This window comes from Trachurus japonicus, chromosome 15 (assembly GCF_045865225.1).
Source record: "Trachurus japonicus isolate A0001 chromosome 15, Traja_1.0".
Lineage (NCBI taxonomy): Eukaryota > Metazoa > Chordata > Actinopteri > Carangiformes > Carangidae > Trachurus > Trachurus japonicus.
The window spans coordinates 18,371,921-18,391,784 of record NC_140921.1 but is presented as its reverse complement, the minus strand read 5'-3'; the positions used below and the strand labels follow the sequence as shown (position 1 = coordinate 18,391,784).

At 42.0% G+C, this 19,864-nt stretch overlaps 3 protein-coding genes across 7 annotated transcripts in view; 2 read left to right on the top strand and 1 right to left on the bottom strand.

Moving 5' to 3' along the window:
• wdfy4 (WDFY family member 4) overlaps window positions 1-2,376 on the bottom strand; it is a 38,107-nt gene extending 35,731 nt beyond the window's left edge. For 3 of the 4 annotated variants that reach the window (XM_085800175.1, XM_085800176.1, XM_085800177.1), the window contains exons 1-2: window positions 2,121-2,376; window positions 147-404 (exon numbers count right to left, since the gene is read on the bottom strand). In XM_085800175.1, coding sequence (XP_085656301.1) covers window positions 147-404; window positions 2,121-2,141 — 279 coding nt within the window. In that variant the 5' untranslated portion in view covers window positions 2,142-2,376. The remainder of the gene's footprint in view (window positions 1-146; window positions 405-2,120) is intronic. The other variant, XM_085800178.1, reaches the window with a different exon arrangement.
• Window positions 2,377-3,902: 1,526 nt separating this feature from the next.
• On the top strand, window positions 3,903-9,356 carry LOC146973527 (uncharacterized). Its single transcript, XM_085800174.1, has 10 exons — window positions 3,903-4,231; window positions 4,875-5,010; window positions 5,094-5,204; window positions 5,328-5,460; window positions 6,210-6,388; window positions 6,557-6,630; window positions 6,745-6,907; window positions 7,002-7,084; window positions 7,385-7,575; window positions 8,071-9,356. Exons 1-10 carry the CDS (start codon window positions 4,111-4,113, stop codon window positions 8,557-8,559), a joined length of 1,680 nt encoding a protein of 559 aa, XP_085656300.1. The 5' UTR covers window positions 3,903-4,110; the 3' UTR covers window positions 8,560-9,356.
• A 582-nt stretch (window positions 9,357-9,938) lies between these two features.
• arhgap22a (Rho GTPase activating protein 22a) overlaps window positions 9,939-19,864 on the top strand; it is a 12,346-nt gene continuing 2,420 nt past the window's right edge. Inside the window, exons 1-9 of one of the 2 annotated variants that reach the window (XM_085800158.1) lie at window positions 9,939-10,228; window positions 10,442-10,541; window positions 14,988-15,184; window positions 15,977-16,064; window positions 18,431-18,559; window positions 18,673-18,883; window positions 18,969-19,101; window positions 19,183-19,256; window positions 19,650-19,771. In XM_085800158.1, the coding sequence (XP_085656284.1) occupies window positions 10,115-10,228; window positions 10,442-10,541; window positions 14,988-15,184; window positions 15,977-16,064; window positions 18,431-18,559; window positions 18,673-18,883; window positions 18,969-19,101; window positions 19,183-19,256; window positions 19,650-19,771 (1,168 nt within the window). In that variant the 5' untranslated portion in view covers window positions 9,939-10,114. Of the gene's footprint in view, window positions 10,229-10,441; window positions 10,542-11,477; window positions 11,953-14,987; window positions 15,185-15,976; window positions 16,065-18,430; window positions 18,560-18,672; window positions 18,884-18,968; window positions 19,102-19,182; window positions 19,257-19,649; window positions 19,772-19,864 lie in introns of those variants that run through there. The other variant, XM_085800159.1, reaches the window with a different exon arrangement.

The window sequence follows — 19,864 nt, the reverse complement described above, 5'->3', positions numbered from 1 at the left end:
ATACAACAGAAGAATTTCCACTTCATTCCCAATAGAAAACAAATAACTCCCTTGGTTGACAGATGAGCTGTTAAATATAACTTAGAAAATGAAAAATGAACAATGAGAGACAAACAGGGACACACTGCTGTCCCACAGGTCCAGACCTGTATGTAGAGAGGTAGGACTTTAGCCAGATGCTCCTCTTTCTTCTCCAAAGGTTCATGGTCAGTCCTGTGGTCAGAGTTTGAGTATGTGTGGATTTCCAGCTCCTGCAGTCGTTCTCTGAGCACTTGGGCGAGTTGGGGGTTCCTACAAGAGCCCTCCACTTTCAGCTCCTTTAACTCCACCGAGACAGGTAACTCCCCTGAAGCACTGAGCTCACCGGTTTCCTTGTTGATCCTCTCCCCTTTAGCTGTCTGGTCCTAGAGGGAAAAAAGGAAAGACAGAAAATGAGAAATCCTCACAATGTTTCATCTTTGTTTATTATCTATTATTTATTTATGACCTAATATCCAAAATAATTATTAATTCTATAATCTTTGTATCAAAATAAACCGAGTACACTTTCTACATTGAAAAATCACCAGATAAAGAGGAAAAGACCACTGGCAGTCATGTGCCACTCTCATTAACTATAGTTATCAACCTCCATAAGGGATTCATATAGTATAATTGATCACCAATTTTTAGTAATTGTAAGAATATAATGCCATTAAATGCCATCTTTGAAAGCTGAGACCCCAAATGTTGGAAGCATTTCAAGTTTCAAACCCTCCCCTGCATGACCTATATTTAGCACTTTTTTAATAGAATCTAGTCATATTATTTCCTTTTCTCCCGTGTGGCGTTTAGTCACCAACAGTAATTGCGCAACAGATTTAAAATAAACAGTCCCGTCCGTCCCACAAGTGAAGGAAATCTGGATTTCACAACTGAATGTGTATTTTGAAGGGCACATGCACAAAACACTGAGAATCTTGATGTTATTCTTCCTAAATCAAATAAATGTCAAGTCAAGTCAAGTCCTCTTTATTTACACTATAGAGGATGTTATGATTTTGATGCACAATAAAATCTTAATAAAAAATCAAAAAGTGCTAATCAGTAAATATTGTTAAAGGCATAGAGAAAAATACCCAAAGATTAAAAATGTGTTTAAATTAAAGCCTGTGTGCAGATCTGATAGAGAGGGGTATAGCTACTGTTCCACAATCTAGGGGTTGCAACAGCAAAGGCCCAGTCACCCCACGAGCTTAGATGTATGAAATCGTTGTGTGTCCCAAGTGAGATGACCTGGTGGACCTGGGTCAGAATATGGAGTTAAAGGTCAGAGATAGGAGGTCGGCAGCAGGGCTTTGGAATAAAATGGAGGTGAGATAAGGAGGCATGGGCAACTTTCTCAAGGAGTTTCAATGAGAGACACACTTGATTTGCAATAATATGCAACTGTGGAGAAGCTAGCTTGTTTCCAAATGCTAATCAAATGTTGGGGCAGAGTCCAAAAGAGTTAGAGGGGCAGGTTACAAATGTGATACTTATCAAATCTAATGATGTTCAGGGCCATTTAGTTACCAATTGTCAAAGCTTTGGATACTTTGGCAATCAAAACCTCATCATAATCTATAGTTTCCAAGTGTGTCTGTAATGTTAATGTTTTCACACTTCTCCATCACACCTGGTGTAAAAGAGGAGCAGCCATGTTAGTGTTTGGCCGAAGCTTGACCACAGGATTGTTTCCACATGTGATATTATTTTGGTTGGTCAGTTACTGCTTTGAGACACAGATGATGAACAATGAGGGACATCTTTAGACAGAGATTGCTGAACTGTTATAGGCCAGAGCCGGTAATGCTGGTCTGGTAAGCAGAGGGAGAGTCTCATTCCACACAAATACATTAATACTTTCATGTTTCCTCATGTGTGTGTGTGTGTGTGTGTGTGTGTGTGTGTGTGTGTGACAAACCAACAGCAAAAAAGGGTTAGGTTTACACCCTCCTGAAAGAGCAGCACATATCTATCATGTTTTATAGTGCGAAACAAATAGGTCAAAGTGAAAATATGGACATGGGTACATGCAAACATGTTTTTTTTTCCAAAAGGAAAATTCATGCAACACAGTTAAGTCTTCATATTCTTACCTGTAGCTGTGTGAGAGCCATCTGGGAGACTCCTTGCTGTAAAAGCAAACTGTCATTTGTGTTGTGTTATTCCAGAGTGAGTGGTCTGTCACTGTTCCCATGCCAGGAGGAAAAAGACAAGCAGACACATGCTACAACATGACTAGCGTCTATACTGTGCCGACCCTTCTGTAAAACTACCCGCCCCTTACTAATCTGCAGCAAGCAGACTGAACTTTGAACAAGCGGAGTAACTCACATCAGCTGGCCCTGGTCATGTGCCTTCTTACTTCCTTAGAGAAGCAGAAGTGAAAAACTCTTGTTTAGCTTGTTGGATGGGGCCCTCCCACTGCTCAGAGAAGAAGAGTCCCTTTGCTTTTTATAGACGGATCATGTAAGGCTGGCATGATTATGAATCTCAGTAACAGGAGCCAATGATTCAACAAAGATGAAAGCAGGCACAGCTTTTATGTGGATAAATTGACTGAAGCCTTTGACTTGTAGGTGTAAAATTAGAACAAACTTCCTTTTGTCCGTTTGTCTGCTGATAATAATTTCAAATAGGTACAGGTCTGTTACTATTATAGTGCTAAAAAGGTGCAGTAAAGCAAGGAAACAAACAGTGTTAGGCTATCTTGTTTAAAAATATAAAGCAATAGTGGTAAAAGTAAGGTCTGATGCAGAATTTGTTGTTGTTTTTTCATAATGTCGATCTATCATTTATAATGATGTTACTGTAGTTTGAATGAGTATAATGTTTGCATTGGTAGGCTACATAGATTATCTCAGTAGTGGCATATTAGCTAAACATCGCCATCTTGTGGGGAATAATGACAAAGAAATACATCGACGACCACCGCCAGATATTGAGAGATAAAACACAAATTAAAATGCACAACCTTAACGACCTGTCATAATGTAGCCTACCCTCTTTTGTTTAGCTACAGAGTTTATTTTAGCAGTAAACGTAGCCGGTGACGTGATGGCGCATGCTGCTTGTTGTCTGTGTTTCCCTGCTGTGCATGCTAACAGTGACCATTTGAGCACTGAAACTGTCATTATTAACCATTATCAATGTGATTAATTACTTCTTCGCCCGACATGAAAAGTCTAAGTGTATACACTGAGAGCGTCCAGTGGAGTTTTGTTCACAAAGAGCGATAATAATAGCCTATAATATAATGTTATTGTGTCACATTGATTTTAGCCAGCTGAGCTACCTTCAGTGGTTGCAGTCATCACCGCCACCTGTCCAGGTCCCACAGCCACTTTCTCTCTGGACACTGACCAGCTCCATGGCGCAGTCTGTCCCTCATTCTGTCCAGGCCACTTTTATTATCTCCTGTGCCGGACAGGCACCGGTTCCTGCTCTGTTGACTCCAGCCCCTCCTGCTAATAACACCACATTTTAGTGCTTTGACAAGACTTTATTCCTCTCATGTCCAAAACAAATAAGTGGACCTCGGCCAGTGAGGAAACACACTCTTTGAAAACCTCTGTATCTTACTGGAAAAGAGAAAATTACCACCAACAATGATGCATAAATGATGAGTACCATTTCTTGCCATCGGTGGTTTTATGTTCAACCTTTGTGTTTCTAGCTAAAGACTTGTATTGACTCGCTACAAATTAAGTGAACTTAAATAACAGGACCTAGTTTGACCGGTTAAGGCGTGACACGGTGCCAATTAACGGTTGTGTGGCGTTATCAAAGACGGTTTGGTGTTATCTTATTTAGAGGGACCACGTGGCTTGTTGCGCGCTGACGTCACCGATCACGTGGGTAAGCTCTAAGCCAATGACGTGTCCAGGGCGTGGTCTGCCTCAATCAGTTTAGCACAATGAAAGCTCCCCGTTACTTTGAAGCGAAAGATGATCTCCCTTCTCGTCTGACATTATGATGTTGTAGCGTTTTCGTCCGATGAGCTGATTTTGTTCCCGCTGCAGTTTGATGTTTAAACTGTGGAAATAACAGTAGCTGGCTGCTCCCGTGGTGCACTCACTCATCATAATGCATCCGATGCCTGTGTGCTCCGTTAGCGGCGGAGACATATTTGACTGTATACAGAGAGGAGATGTAGAACAGTGCATACACTTCGTTCAAAGTGATCGATCAGTCCTCAAGCAGAAAGGTAAGATCATGCAATAACAAATGCAATAACCACGTCACGATCATGCTTGTGTTGTGTCCGCTACTTGCCACTGCGATCCTGTCAGCACATGCACAGTTAAAGCCTGTAACTGTAGCCTACTGTGGTTGTTTCCTGATTTGTTAATATGACGGACAGGAAACTGCAGATGATCATAGTGAATTAAGACAACAAACCCGTAATACCTGTTGTCATGTCTCTGTAATACACATCTGTTAAAACTTGCAACTAGATTAACTTGCACGTGCAAGTATTATCACTAAACAAATAGGTTCATTCCTCACTGTATCATTGTAAGGACGATTTTAAATTTTATCATGCTTCAGTGTCTCCTGGTGTGATTTTGTCCTAATGCCAAGGGGAAATCTAACCCTGCTGCAGCTCCTCTGTCAGATGGTCTGGCACAGATCTAGATGGACAGATCCTGTGACAACACAGCACAAAGTCACATTGTGCCAAAGGGAACCCTAACCCCAGCTCCAGAGGGTTTCGGCGATCAACAGGCTAAGACACCGTGCATTTGTGTCAGACTTATCTTGTTAGACTCGGAGACTGCAGATCAAATTGTAAAGTCAGTACCTTCAGCCCTGACTGCGATCATGTGCATGTGTTTACCTTCATCCAGGCTGGGGTGGTTTTACCCCGCTTCACTACGCTGCCCTCCACGGTACACGTGTCCTGGTTGACCTTTTCCTGAGTAACGGGGCTGACCCTAACTTGACTTGTGATGCAGGACAGACAGCCTTCCACTTTGCATGCAGGTGAGCAATTGTTCTGTAGTGGTAATGAAACACAACTGAATCCTCATGGTGTAGTAACAGTTTGTATTTTTGACTCTCGTCAGGCAAGGGAACATCTACATCATACACCAGATGATGCAGTATGGAGCAGACCTGCGCCTCATAGACCTGCAGGGAAAAACATCACTGCATCATGCAGTCACTGGGGGCAACATGTGAGTGCAAACAACAAACAGCACATGTCTGTGTTGTTTTTGTGTTTTCTCTTTGTGTCACGACACAGTCACAACCAGAATTGTGATTCTCACACTAACTGTTATTGATCTTATGGCCCCCAGCGTTGCAGTGCACTATTTGTGGGAGACGGGAATGTTCAGATTCTCAGATACAGACATGTACCAGGTCACACCGCTACACCTGGCTGCATCCACTGGCAACACAGAGGTTGTCCGGTATTTGCTCAGAGACCAGGTATGATATAATCTTCACTGTCTCACACACTCATATGCTCTAGTTGACTAACGGCATCACGCAGTGAGCAGGGGCATCATGGTCAGTTTCAAAACTACATAATAATGGCGTTGATGGTAACACTGAGTCAAATGAGAGCTGTTGCTGCCCTAGCAGAGAATTTACAAGAATGTTTTACCTTTATCTCATTGTTTTTTATTCACATAAAACTGTTAGGAATCCACTAGCAAATAACCTAAGCTTACTATCTGTACACAACATTGCATAAAATATCTAGTGTAAAATCTGAAATAAAGAGCTGGCTTGTGGAAAAAAACGTGGGTGTATACACTGTTGTCAGTGTATACAATTGGTGGCATTGACTGCAGTCCTACAAACTGCATTCCCAGCAATAAAAGCTGGTTGTTAGCTGTTGACTCAACTCTATGATGAGTTTGGTGCGGTATGGGGTACCATTGAATTGTATCCCATCATATTGAAAAGTTTAGATAATATTATTATCACATATTAAATCACAACCAGACATCAACTGAAATATCACCAGAGAAAGAATGAAAACATCTAAATAAATGTACAAAAATGGCACAAAGGCCCATCAAACCAGAGAAAACTTGGAAATGGGACAAAGATCAGTAAAATCTTAAAGATGCTTTTGTGTAGCAGGGCTCAGCACAGCTGTGACCACGTTTTAGCAGCTGTGACCATCATTTAGCAGCTGTGCACCTCAAACCCTCCTGTTTGTGTCTCAGAGATGTGCTGTGGAGGCAGTCGACCAGCAGGGAGCGACAGCGCTTCATGTCGCAGCAGAGAGGGGCGGAGTGGAGGTGTGCTGGACACTGCTGCAAAGGGCAGGATGCAGGATGCTCCATCAGAAGAACCACAGCGGCCTCACACCGCTGGATCTCTGCAAGCAGGGGAAAACATTCAGGTGAAGCTGCTGATTTCAGAAATATTTGGAAAAAACACTGACTGGCAGGCAACTGTGTTTTAACACCCCGCTGTGCCTCTAAAATATACAACATGGTTGCTTTTCTAGATTTTACAATTTTCTCTTGGGATTGTATTGCTGATGGCCACACTGTCTATTTTTCTTTAGACATCAGCAACTCACCAAACTACTGATTCGGCACATTAATGAGCCAAAACATCACCATCCCACAGAGTCTCATGGTAAATATTACTGTTTGATTTTTCATCATTCACTTAAACAAGAGCAAGAATGATTATAATGATGATACCAATGGTGATGATGACTATGCTTGGTGTTATTTGTGTTATTTTCAGTTTTATACTACTGGACACTATTTTTTCCAACTCTGAGTGGAGCTGCCATCCTGCTAATAGCAGCCATGTTGGGAGGCTATGGGGGTCTGACCTGCGCCTTCCTCTTCCCCTGGCTGGCTAGAAGCATCTTCACACAATACCACCGCATGACCACATACCAAAGGTTTGACAAAGATTGCAGAACCTTGAATGTTAATCAGAAAGATGAAAGAAAATGTATTTTAGTGTTTGTGGTAACACCCATTTGTACATTCAAGGTTACCCAACCCAATCTACTTGGGAACCCTCATAGCGGGCCTGTTCCACTCCCTGCTCTGCTTCTATGGAAAAATAATGCCTAATATCCTTAACAAAGTAAGCCTTGCACCAATGCATATTTTTGGCATATAGATCTATAACCGTCTATAATTGTATTCAATGAATATCAAAATTGAACAAGCATATTTAATGAGCATGGTCTGACCTTTGCAAAGCACATTCATACTCACCAAAGGATAAACCCTTTGCATTTTGTAGAGTCTACAAGTGTCAACATTACTCTCCTAACTGTCTTATACACTCAAACATACACAGTGCAGTAAATGTGATCCAGGATATTTGTTTATTGAAATGACACGTTTTCATCCTTAACCTTGCGAAAGTGTGTGGCCAAACAGTTCTCTGGTCCAGGTGTCAATGGTCCACTTCTCCCTAGTCCTTGGTTTGTTCTGTAAGGTCCTGACACAGGACCCCGGGACACTGGACAGAGCAGATGCAGATCTTCGATTCTCCTGCATCGCTGACCTGGTGGAGAACAACCAGAGCCCTCACAGGTTCTGTCCATACTGTGAGGTAAGACATTCACACTGGTCAGGATTCCCACAGTAGGCTATACACCCATATTTTACCTTTGTATCCAGTTATCTCACTGTCTGTCTGAATCTGCAGATATACACATATATCAAACAGACATGTATTCTATCTTACAAAAAGACAATGATGGAATATTTATGATTTTTTACAGACTTTTACAGACTATGGTGAACTATTTTTATGCTTTAGAAAAAACTTGGGTAAGACTTTACTTTAATACGTGTTCATAAGACTGGCATAACACTGTCATAACCATGACATGACACCTGTCATCATCAATGAATATTTATGACAGCTGTTGTTAAGTGTCATTCGGTAAGTTACAGTATGTCACTTTTGATGCAAAGTTGACATTGTTTGAGATGTCCTTGTTATGACAACTTGACAAAAAGTTACATTAGTTTTTGCAAGTATGCTGCTGGTCTTCTCACCCTGTCTTTTCTTTTCCTTTTCTTCCTTTTTCTTTCCTCACAGCTGTTTCAGCCTGACTACACTAAACACTGTAAGCTGTGTGACGTCTGCATCAAAGACTACGACCATCACTGCCTTTTCCTCAACCACTGCGTCGGCCGGGGTAACCACCGCCTCTTCCTCTGTTTCATCCTCTCCATGGCGATTGCCCACCTTCTTTTTGTTGCCACGGCAACAAGTTACCTGTTCGACAGGATGCCTGCCGGCAGTCGAAGCCTGTCGCTGTGGCTCACACTGTTAGGGCAGGAGTTCTGGGTCGTGGTCATGATAGTTATGAACGCACTGACGCTTTTGTGGGAGGTGTGGCTACTGACCGAGCAGTTTGACGCCGTTGCCACGGGAACAACCACTTACTTCAGACAGTGTGAAAGCTCAGCACGCCAGAGGTCGCTAGTACAGCGCTGGATTGTAGTTCTGTCGTTTCTGCTGGAGGGTCGAAGACGGGTGGGCAGCGGACAAACAAGAGAGGACAAAACTGCCATCGACATTTAAAACTGTTGTTTTGTCTCGTGTGCAGCTGTTTCATCATCATCACTCATTTACAATTATACAGCCTCAATCTTTGGTGTGCACTCAACTTTGTGATAACATCCTCTTTAGATTCATACATTTCTAATGCCATATAACATGTAGGTCTACTTGAATGTAAAATATGATCATATTATATCTTAATAATCTATTTTAATATATACAGTCGTCTATATGTTTGTGAGCAGATAACTACAGGATTACTACCACTTCTAGTCTAGTTTTTAGAAATATCACTGAACACTTTTAAAGTAACAGTGTTTGTGATTAATTTGTTGGATAACATTGTTTTGTGTGAAGTACTGGATATTTTCAAAAACTGTGTTTTAGCAGGGAACACCTCTGGTAACATGAGTGCTCACATTCACGCCTGTGTTTTTCTACTCCGCATCATCAGACTTTTTTTTAACATCATTGTCATTGTTCCTTTGAATAAAAGCATAAGTCATACTGTAGATCCAAGTTGTGAACATTTGTATGCTCCAAAACAAATCTGTGATTAGCTAGTGATAATGGTTAATAACAGGTGCAATGAAAGACTTTGTCCCTAACATAATGTCGTTACCTCGGCGACCTGCTCTCTCTCATTTGTACCATGACACTTCCTCTGCTCTCACTAATGGGACGTGCTCTTTTCATGCCTTCAATTACACATACTCATTTCCTATGTGTCCCTCAGGACCATATTTCTAGATTATAGATGATGCTCCCCACACCCCTCAGAGGCTGGTGTGTCTGGACTATGTGAGTGGCTATGTCATGTAATATAATTTAGTGTCTACTGTGCTGCCTTTTATGCATATGGAGTGGTTAAGATGAGTGCATGTAAGCCTTTGAAACTTAAGTGCTTTTACTGTTTTTCCCTGTCCCTGGATCAATGTTATAAGCTGCCACTTGTCGATATTCCAGTATATTTCATATGTACTGATGTATTTTATCTTTGGTGACTAGTTTCCAGGATGATACCTCATTTGTGTCATTGTGCATTTTTATGCTATAGAAAAATATGTTTAATATTAATAATAATAAAAGAAATCACCTAAATCTGCTGTGTAGAAAATAAAAATCTCTTCTCTATTTCATGTGAAGCTGGAGAGAAACAAGTTTCTAAGAGCTTCTCAGATTCAAAGCTTGTGACCTTCCCTCTAGATTTGCATAAGCAAATCTTTAACAGCCCGAGCTCTGCATTTTACCCTATTAGGAGCAAAGAAAATGTACAGTAATAAGGTTTAAAAAAAGACACACACACACACACAAAAAAAACAACTTATAATAATTTTTTGGACAGAAGTCAGCAGTTTTCACTTCTCCATCAAGCTAGCTCACTTCCTGAATGGCAGACAAACTGAAAATCCAGATGACACAGACAGTGGGAGAGCATTACACCTATTTCTCAGTATCAATCACAGAAGCTGCTTTGGGACTGTGTGATGCTTTCTTGCTGGGCACAGAGAGTCTGACTCGAGGCTGAGAGTCATCCGGTCCGCCCATCTAGGATGACTTGGCAAGTAATACTCTCATGACTGTCTTTATTTCCTCTCTTCCTTCTATGAGAATCTGTTCACATCAGCATTCCTCAGGCACACGTCACCGCTGTGTTGATGGCAAGAATAGTATAGTCCCTTCTCTTTGGGTATGTGAATGTCATTAGATTTGTGACGGTCAATTAAACTGAGATTTCTGTAATTCCATTGTTTAAAGTCTGAGTGTCCCCGTGTGTGTGTGTGTGTGTGTGTGTGTGTGTGTGTGTGTGTGTGTGTGTGTGTGTGTGTGTGTGTGCGTGCGTGTGTGTGTGTGTGTGTGTGTGTGTGTGTGTGTGTGTGTGTGTGTGTGTGACTGGCTCTAGAAATGGGCCCAGTGGAGAGGGATTCACTGTGCAGACGAGTTCACTGCAATGAAAGCATCCAGGGCTGCTATGGCCGGTGATACACTAAAGGAATCAGCAGGTAAAGCTTTGTTTTTTTAAAATTTCTTTTGCATAAATGGTCATTTTTAGCATGCTGCTGTTGCTATGATTCTCTTGAGTTCTATTATAAACTTAAACTTTGTGATTTATGGGTCCACAGCAGTTTTGGATCAGCCTTGCTCTTTAATAATAAGCTGAAGGTGGAACAAATTAAATTGACAAAGTTGTATCGCTAATGCACTGCTGCTTCCTATAATAAAGCCTTCCTAAGGGGCTGTGCATACTGTTGACCATCTGTCATTGATTGATTGTTATGTGTGAGCTGAGTAGGTTATCTTTTCATATGAGAAACCTCAGTCAGCTCAGAGTCTCTGTGCTGCGTTTGACTCTCATGCTGCCTCTTGAACTGCAGCATTTATCTGCTTTATCACATCACTACCAGACAGAATAGGAACAAGAACATCACACCCTTGAGTGCTGTGGCTTTCACCATGCAGATTCCCAAGCGGTGTTGCATTTCCCTTCAGACTGAAAATCCCAGCCAGAGTGACTCATGATCAAGTCAAGTTTTTTGTCAGTTTGAAACACATGACGATCAGCCAGCTGCCACACATCTGCAGTTGTTTAGAGGTACAGACGACACATAATGACACGTCCACTTGCTCTACCTCAGTCTTTTGACAGTGGGGATGGTGTCAGTTTAAATCAAATGTATTGATCTGAGGTTGTACTCCAGGTGCAGACTATAGACCATAATCAAATCTCCATGAGCAAACAGCAAGAGCGACTGTGGAGTGATGGGGGAGCCAATGTAAAGAAATGAGTGACAAGACATAGGACACACAGCCAGACATATTTATAGACGGTGAGAAATTGATACTGAAAGTGTGCAGCAGAAGGCAGAGAGAGAGAGAGAGAGAGAGTGGGCAGGGCTCTAGTTGTGTGAGAACAACAGCACGCCGGGCCAGTGGGACAGAGAGGGAGAGAGAGAGAGAGAGAGAGAGAGAGAGAGAGAGAGAGTGGGCAGGGCTCTAGTTGTGTGAGAACAACAGCACGCCGGGCCAGTGGGACAGAGAGGGAGAGAGAGAGAGAGAGAGAGAGAGAGAGAGACGAAAGGAATTAGGGGAGGAAGAAGAGGAGGGTGTATGGTTAAGTGCTTGTAAGCATGTGTGCGTGCATGTGCGTGTGTGTGTGAAATCAGATGGAGACAGTGTCCAAGTGCAAGACAGTGAGCTGGAGGAGAGAGATGCTTGCAGAGGATGAGGAGTAACAGGGCGAGGCAGCAGCGTGAGGTGCTGAGTGTGTGTGTGTGCGTGTGTGCATGTGTGCATGTGTGTAGTAGTAGTGGAGGAATAGTGTGTGAACAGAGGGATGCAGTCATGTCTCTGTGAGAGGGAGCAGCACAGCAACGGTAACCATGCTGAGCCCCAAGATAAAACAGGCACGCCGGGGTAAGCACGGTCCCTCCTCCCCTTTCTCCATCCCTCCTGTACGCTCCATCTCTTCTCTTCTCTTTTCTTTTCTCTCTTTCTTTTTTTTTTGCTGTGATCTGTTTCTTGTCTCCCTGCCTCTGCAGAGCTCCATCTGACATCCCATCTTGGTAATAATAATATCTACGCTGTTGTCACTGCTCTCATTGATAATGACATCATAAGGTGTAACAATGCCGGGCATGTGCCGCACGTCCACACCGGTGTCATTCTGCATCTCAGCGGCTATTGCTATCAGCTGTGACCTGAGTTTTCTTGCATGAGGCTTTATCTGCTGTGCTCATTGAGAGTTAACAAGCACTACTACAGGGTGATGTAATCCCTCTTGTCTCTTGATTGTACCCTCTTCATTCTTAGAGAGATCCTGATGGAGATCACTGTGGGTTGTACTAAACATGGCTGCTGGAGGGACAGTTCTCCCTGTGACAATGGTCTGTCCTGACACGGTCACACCTGAGCACACGGTGGGGGCATGGGTTGTGGTTTTGAGCAGGTGCCAGACTCAGACATGAGCAGTGGCGAGGGGGAATGCATGGGCTCTTTTCTGTATAACACAACAGCTGGGCGTCAAACATAGTTCCTCTAACGTCGGGTGAGATCCACTTGTGACCACATAAGTCAGCACGCCACATTTACATGCCTCTCACATGACTGCGTGAAGATGGATATGGAAGCTGTACACCACAGCAACTAACTGTACTGCTGGCGCTGAGATTATCGCGATGAGTATAAATACTTGCTGTGCTCTACACAGCAGGTGGTTGCTATAGACAACCAACGAACACTGCTTTAGGTAGCTGGGAGGAGTGTATCCACATGACTGCAGGCACTGCGGCCGTGACTGCAAATAAAAGTCTGTGAGGTTTGCAAATATACATTTTTTTGCATGACAACAGAGTGAAATGTTGGCCAGCAGCAGCTTGAAGAACCATTACTGTGTGTGTGCTTCATTTCTCCCCTGGCTGTCCTTGTCCTTATTCTAGACCAGCTGTAAAAATAAGACCATAAAAGCGTAGTGGCCACTTAAGTTTGCTTGCCACGTTTGGTGCGCTTGCCATCTCTCATTTGCTGTAATGGTATTCTCCTTTGGTTGGATTCCCAGCTCTGCTCTCCTCTGACCCTTTTATGCAACATCATTCAGGGCAAATTCAGACAGCATCACAGAGCTGGATCTGCACTCAGAAACTTGGATCTCAGACTTGAATCCTAAGCAGCTAAGTGGAGTGGCAAGCCTTACGGGAAGATGTTATTGCTAGAAACCCTGAGTAGTTAGATGTGGCTGAGGCTTCACTCCATCATTTGTTTGGCTGAATAATTGTTTTAAAAATGTTAAATCACCATGAAGACTCTTTTTTATCATCTTTGTAAAAATGTAATTCATAAAAAGATCTATAAAGTTAAGAATTTTTACTGCACTTTGTTAATTACAATCATTAGAAAATATTGTTGAAGGTAGTGACACATTCATATATATACATATACTATACTACACTATCTTAACATTCACACTAATATATTTGAATATATTTACTGATATTTATAATAAATATATAATGAACAGCAAAATGTTTTAATTTCTCCACAAAAAATGCACAATGCTACAATTAATAATCAATAATCAGAGCAGTCCTATTGCAATACTAGCAACAATAGGATATAGGATTCTGCTGTTTACACATTAATGAAAGAATGAAATATACTGTATATACAGTATATATATGCATATAAAAAGTTGGATATTTGTTTAACAATCACAGAAAACATGACATGTGGAGTCATGTCTTTTCCTTGGTTACAATTTTCATAATACAAAATGTAGAGGAGTATCATATTCGTCTATGCTGTGGTCATCCTTCTTTAATTTAAATGTCTGAATCCGATTAATTTGTGCTTATAATAGCTCATAATTAGTAACATAAAAGCGCTTAAGTGGACATGTAAATTGTGTTATTAAATATGAGGCGATGCCCTTTGAGTGACATTATTTCCTGGAGAGATGATTTAATTCTTGTCCACTCACAGCTCTTTGCTGACATTAGATAATTTAAAAAAACAGCTCCTCTCTGAGATGTGAAGATGCCACGTCTTCTGTATTTTTAGATCTTGCCCTGTCTGCTTCTGTCACCATACAGTTCTGTTAATGACTGGTACACTCGGTCTCCGGTGCCCTCCCCTGCCAGCACTCGTGGCTCTGTAAATGAAGGATGTCCAGAGAGGGGAGAAATAAAATGATGAGTCCAGACAGAGAGCTGATGATAAATAAGAGAGAGAAAGAGAGAGAGATAACAGGAGAGAAACAGAAAGAGAGATTTCAGTCCTGGCCCTTACAGATACCTTCCCTGCTGTCCTCAGCAGAAAGCGAGATGCAATTAACAGGAAAAAAGACGCCATTGATTTCTCTCTTCTCTCTCCTCTCCCTCTGCCTTCTGTTTATCTCTCTCGCTCTTTCTCTCTCACCCTGACTCCCTAGGGATCACTCTACTGTCACTGTTTTTCTTATGTACCTTTGGCACACAGATGCCAATATATAATCCATGCATGTGATTGGTCTGTGGTTGTTAAAGTGCGACCTAATATGAAATAAAATCCCCCTCTGTACAGCAGTAAACCTCAAATTAATATGTGCCCCTATTAATATCTGAATCGCATTATAAAATGCATTGTAACTGATTGATGGGCTTCATCTTAAAGCAGGATGTCTCTGCTACAAAATGGAGGTTGTGTTCTGGATGAATTGTCCTAATAGGAAATCTGGATGCGTGGTCAAGCCCATGGACTTAGCTGCACACACGAGAGAGTCCTGTGAATAATGATTGTAGATCTGGGTGAATTTTTAGAGTAAGGAAGAAAATCCAAAAATAACACATATCCTCCATCTTAATGTAACTCTGTGTTTCTTTTTCTCTCTCTCTCTCTGTCTCACTCTGATGCTCTTAATCTTGTAATCCTGAAAGCCTCTTCTTGCTCACTTTCTCTTTATGTGTCTGTCCATGCAGCACGGTCCAAGAGCATGGTGCTTGGAGAGCTGTCTCGGGTGTCCAGGCCCTGCTCGCCTCTGGATCAGGAGAAAGCGCTGAAGGCAGGCTGGCTAAAGAGGCAGCGGAGTATCATGAAAAACTGGCAGCTGCGTTGGTTTGTCCTGAGGACTGAAGCTCTGTATTTCTACAAGGACCAGGATGAAACCAAGGCACAGGTGACACGCACAAAATAAGCCACATGCATATACAAGAGAGTTACCTGATGTCACCTGTTGCCTCGGGAGGTTTGGATTGATTTTAGTCTGAAGCCTGATACATATTCAAGCTTCATGAATTTATCTAATGAGTATTTCCCCCCCGGGGCAACTGATCCAATGTGTGTTCACCAACTCTGAAAATAGCTTATTGATTCCTGAAAAACAGGGTGACAAAATACATTTTGTAGGCCTCAGGGGAAAATAAAGCACTTGTATTAGGTGGTGTTGATTTTTCCAGCTACACACACTTGTCTTTATATTTTTGGGTGTCAAATTATAGCTGTATAAATATCCATTAATCTTTCCCTCTAAAATCGTCCATCCCCACAATCTCCATTTGTGTCTTAGAGCGCTGTTATTACCCTGACACACAGGGATAAAGTGATAACTTGCTGCCCTGTGGTTCTCCTGTAAGCACTCAGACTGTGACCTCTGACCATCTCTATGCTGGATCAGAGATGCATGTACATCAGCAAGCGGCAGAGGGATAAATAGATGAAGAGATGTTTCCCTGAGTCATCCCTTCGTCCATCATCATTACCTCCCTCTGTTGGGCAGATGCCCAGAGCCCAGAGTGCTCAGAACTCTATAATGTTTAACATGCACTACACGTCCAGGTCCAGAGCCACTGATTGATTTCTTGTTTGGCTCTTGAATACAGTTGATGTGGGTGTTTTTCTCGTGTCTATCTGCCTGTCAGTCCCTATGTCTATCCGTCTGTCTCACTGCCTCCTCTCCTTTCTCCTACAGGGTTGTATTCCTCTTCAGGGCAGTCAGGTCAATGAGCTGCCCGCCAATCAGGACGAGCCTGGTCGCCACCTTTTTGAAATAATTCCAGGTGAGTTGGCATGGCGACAGCGCCACTGTGTAAGGAAGTCAATAAGTGAGGAGGTCTTGTTCTAGGGATGCTGAACCATCTGTTTACTGCTGTGCCAAACACCATGCTCATTTTAGGATTTCATTAAAAATGTATGCTTCACTAAACCCTGATAAAGCATATCTGGTGTAATTTCCTATCAGCTATTTTCTAGAGAAAGACATTCAGGGCGCCACAGCTGACTTACACTCAGGAGTTTGCATCGAAACCACAAATGTTGCAACATCAGTGTACATCACAACCAGTAAATATGAACAATGAACCTGAACTGCTGCTGGTGTTCTCTTTGTAAACCTTATTGTGATGAATGGAAACAAATAAAGTAAATCAATAAGCTGCATCGGAGTCTTAGGCCAGGGCGCATGGATGAAATATGCCGGATAACATAAAGGATGTGATTGCTACAGCAACCCTAACAGTGCTGTTGATGTGTGGTTGGCACAACGAAGGAGTGTGCACCACATAGATCAAGGGGCGTGGTTGGATGATTCTTCGAAAGGGCTCAGTTGTAGCACCTACTTCCTACAGCAGCACAGGTTCAATGCACTATAGGTTGATTAACAATCCTGAGGATGAGGTTCTTGTTAAATTTTATCTCAGCTCTGATTATCAAGGAGGAGGGTGTGTTGTAGAAACACTGTTATGCTCCCATACAGTAACAGTATCAACAACATGCATTCCTGTCTACAATGGTTAAAAGTAGAGGACAGAGTCAATGCTGCATTACTTCTCTCAATATGGAAAACATTACAGTTTAAAACACCTTTATATCAATACAATCAGTTAAAACACAATCATGATTCATATACATACGCCACCAGACAGGCAACACAAGGCCGCTTCACGCTTCCTAAACCAAACACCAACTTTCTGAAGCACACAATAGAATACAGATCAATGAAATCATGGAACTCCTTACCACTGCCAATAACTAAACTCACACACAAACTAACATTCAAAAAGCAAATAAAAAAATATCTTGGAATTTCATATCTGTAAAATAACATACGCACACATACACATGCACACACACATACACATAAAGGGTCTTATGTAGCGTAATAGAATCTCTTGTTGTCATCTTCATTTGTTTTACCCTCTTATTTTATTCTTTTTATTTTATTTTATTTTATAACTGCTGTACATCGGAGTTGTCTTACACAGGTTCTTTGATGTGGATGATAATCTGATGGTACAGAATTAATGTAAGATTTTGTTGACTTGTCTTTATGTTGTGATTGCAGATTTATGTTTAAATGTATTGGTTTTAACTGTGGACCCCAGGAAGACTAGCGGCGTTCTAGAGCGCAGCTAATGGGGATCCTAACAAATAAACAAATAAATAAACAAATTGGATCAGTCTGAATACAGATTGGGCTGGTGAAATGTATTGCATGTATCTCCCTCTATGTTATTAATTTCACTTTTGCAAGAGCAAATAACTGGCTGCCTATGGATGTAGCCTGATTTGTGGTAATACTGCACAGGAACAACTGTGACACTTGATATGTAATAGGTAATTGGGTAAAACGTGCAAATACACTAATGTATTTTGATATGTAAAATGGAATCCAGTGTCACTTTTGAAGTGAAAACTAGTGAAATAACAGAGTGAAAACTAGTGAAATAACAGAGTGAAAACAGACACAGAGGAAAATGTCCAGGACAAGAGGAAAAGAGGAGACAGTGTGCAGTGGTGCAGTTACTGGTGTCCACTGGGAACACTACTCTTTCTGGGTCATTTCTCTCACACAAACACACCATGCACCACAGTGCAGGACTTAAAAGCAGGTACTGATATACATCTCACACAGTAAGACACATGCTACGCTCTGCCAAATCCACCAGATCTCTGTCCTTTGGATTGTATTTATGGTTTCTGTCAGTAGAAACGTAAAAACATTTTATCATTAACAAACTTGCTTTTAGAAATGTAGACATACTTGCACCTCCTAAAAACAAAGTCACATAAAGGGAGATGTTTTCACATGCAGTAGTGTAATCAAAGCTAAACTAAAATAAACTAAAATGTCAAACTAAAATGTCAAACCAGGTGGTGTCAAGCTGCGTGTGCCCATGAGGAAAGAGAGGGGAGAGAGGCAGAGCTGCATGGCTGCATCTTTGTACTTTACAGGGGAGCAGGGGCTAATAAGGTTATTGAAAATACTGAAGTTCCCATCTAGAAGAACCCACTTGTTTACAGTTACGGGATATGGTTTCAGTGATGAGCAAACTAACTTGCAAAAGTGGTATTTGTTTTTCATGTGATGTCTTAATCATTTGCTCCTGTTGGTCCAGGAAGTCATGAAATACGGTTGTGCTCTCAGGGGGCGGTGGAGAAAAAGATCGAACAGGTATAAGCCATGAATCATTCCTGCTGATGGCCAATTCTCAGAGTGACATGGAGGAATGGGTCAGAGCCATACGTAGAGTCATATGGGCTCCACTTGGAGGAGGTGTGGTTCTTAAACATTGCATACAAATATAAATAATAATTGATAATACATTTTTAAGGAAATATCCCAAACTAAATTGGCTGCTGTTCATTGTCCTTTCTGTGCGTCCTCAGGTGTCTTTGGGCAGCACCTAGAGGAGACCATGTTGTATGAGGCTCAATCTGGACCCCAGCGACTGGTGCCGGTGGTAGTCGAACAGTGTGTGTGTTTTATACGTGAACACGGGCTGAAGGAAGAGGGTCTTTTCAGGGCCCCTGGACAAACCAATCACGTTCGGGAGCTACAGGATGCGTTTGACCGAGGCGAGAAGCCAGTTTTTGACAGGTGAGGTAGTGGAAGGACTAGTAGCAGCATGCCAGGCTGTAATAACTGGATATTATTCTTCATGTGCACTCTCTGTCTCTTACAGTACCACAGATGTCCACACAGTGGCATCACTGCTAAAGCTGTACATAAGGGAGCTGCCAGAGCCTATAATCCCATTCTCCAAATACACACAGTTTCTCTCTTGTGCTCAGCTACTTACCAAGGATAAAGAAGTGGTAATGAAATTTCTGCTTGTCACGATAGATATATCTTAAAACCATTCATTTGATGGTTAACATGTGTTTTTCTTGCTGCAGGGTATCGTAGAGCTAGGCAAACAGGTGAAATCCCTTCCTCAGGTCAACTACAGCATCCTCAAATACATCTGCAGGTATGTTAAAACCATTGTTGTCCCTGTTGTGCCCTGTATTAAACAATTAGTTATTAACCTCACTAATGTGACTGCTTCATTGTTGTCGCTGTTCCTCATTCACTATTTGATGGCTTGTCACTGTCATACAAGAGAAATAGCATTTGCTCCACCCACATCCCTGCCATCAGGCAACATGACATCACATTGATTGACTCTGACTGTGCATAATTGCACGTCTTTTGCATCTTTATAACCACAAGCTGTGCCCACACACCAGCCAGAAGCGTGACTCAGTCTCCTGTTTTCATGAGTTTGATTTTTACTGAAAGGAACAAGGAGTGCAGTGCTGAGGGCTTTATGTGAGAAATGCAGTAGCCGGATATACTCACACACTGGTTTCTGTCTGCACAGGTTTCTGGATGAAGTTCAGTCTCACTCCAACGAGAACAAGATGAGTGTTCAGAATCTGGCCACCGTGTTTGGACCCAACATCCTTCGGCCCAGAGTGGAGGATCCAGTTACTATGATGGAGGGTTGGTGTTAATGTCAAGAATTTCTCACAAAAATCTGTTTTTCCAATCAACACGAACAAATGACATGTTTAGAGCAGGCTAATTCCTACCTTA

What these genes read in the sequence shown, in the direction of transcription:
- LOC146973527 (XM_085800174.1), top strand. Translation starts at nt 4,111, where the DNA reads ATGCATCCGATGCCTGTGTGCTCCGTTAGCGGCGGAGACATATTTGAC. An exon ending in GCCTTCCACTTTGCATGCAG is followed by an intron (nt 5,011 to 5,093) that starts GTGAGCAATTGT and finishes GACTCTCGTCAG; the next exon opens with GCAAGGGAACATCTACATCA. An exon ending in GGTTCTGTCCATACTGTGAG is followed by an intron (nt 7,576 to 8,070) that starts GTAAGACATTCA and finishes CTTTCCTCACAG; the next exon opens with CTGTTTCAGCCTGACTACAC.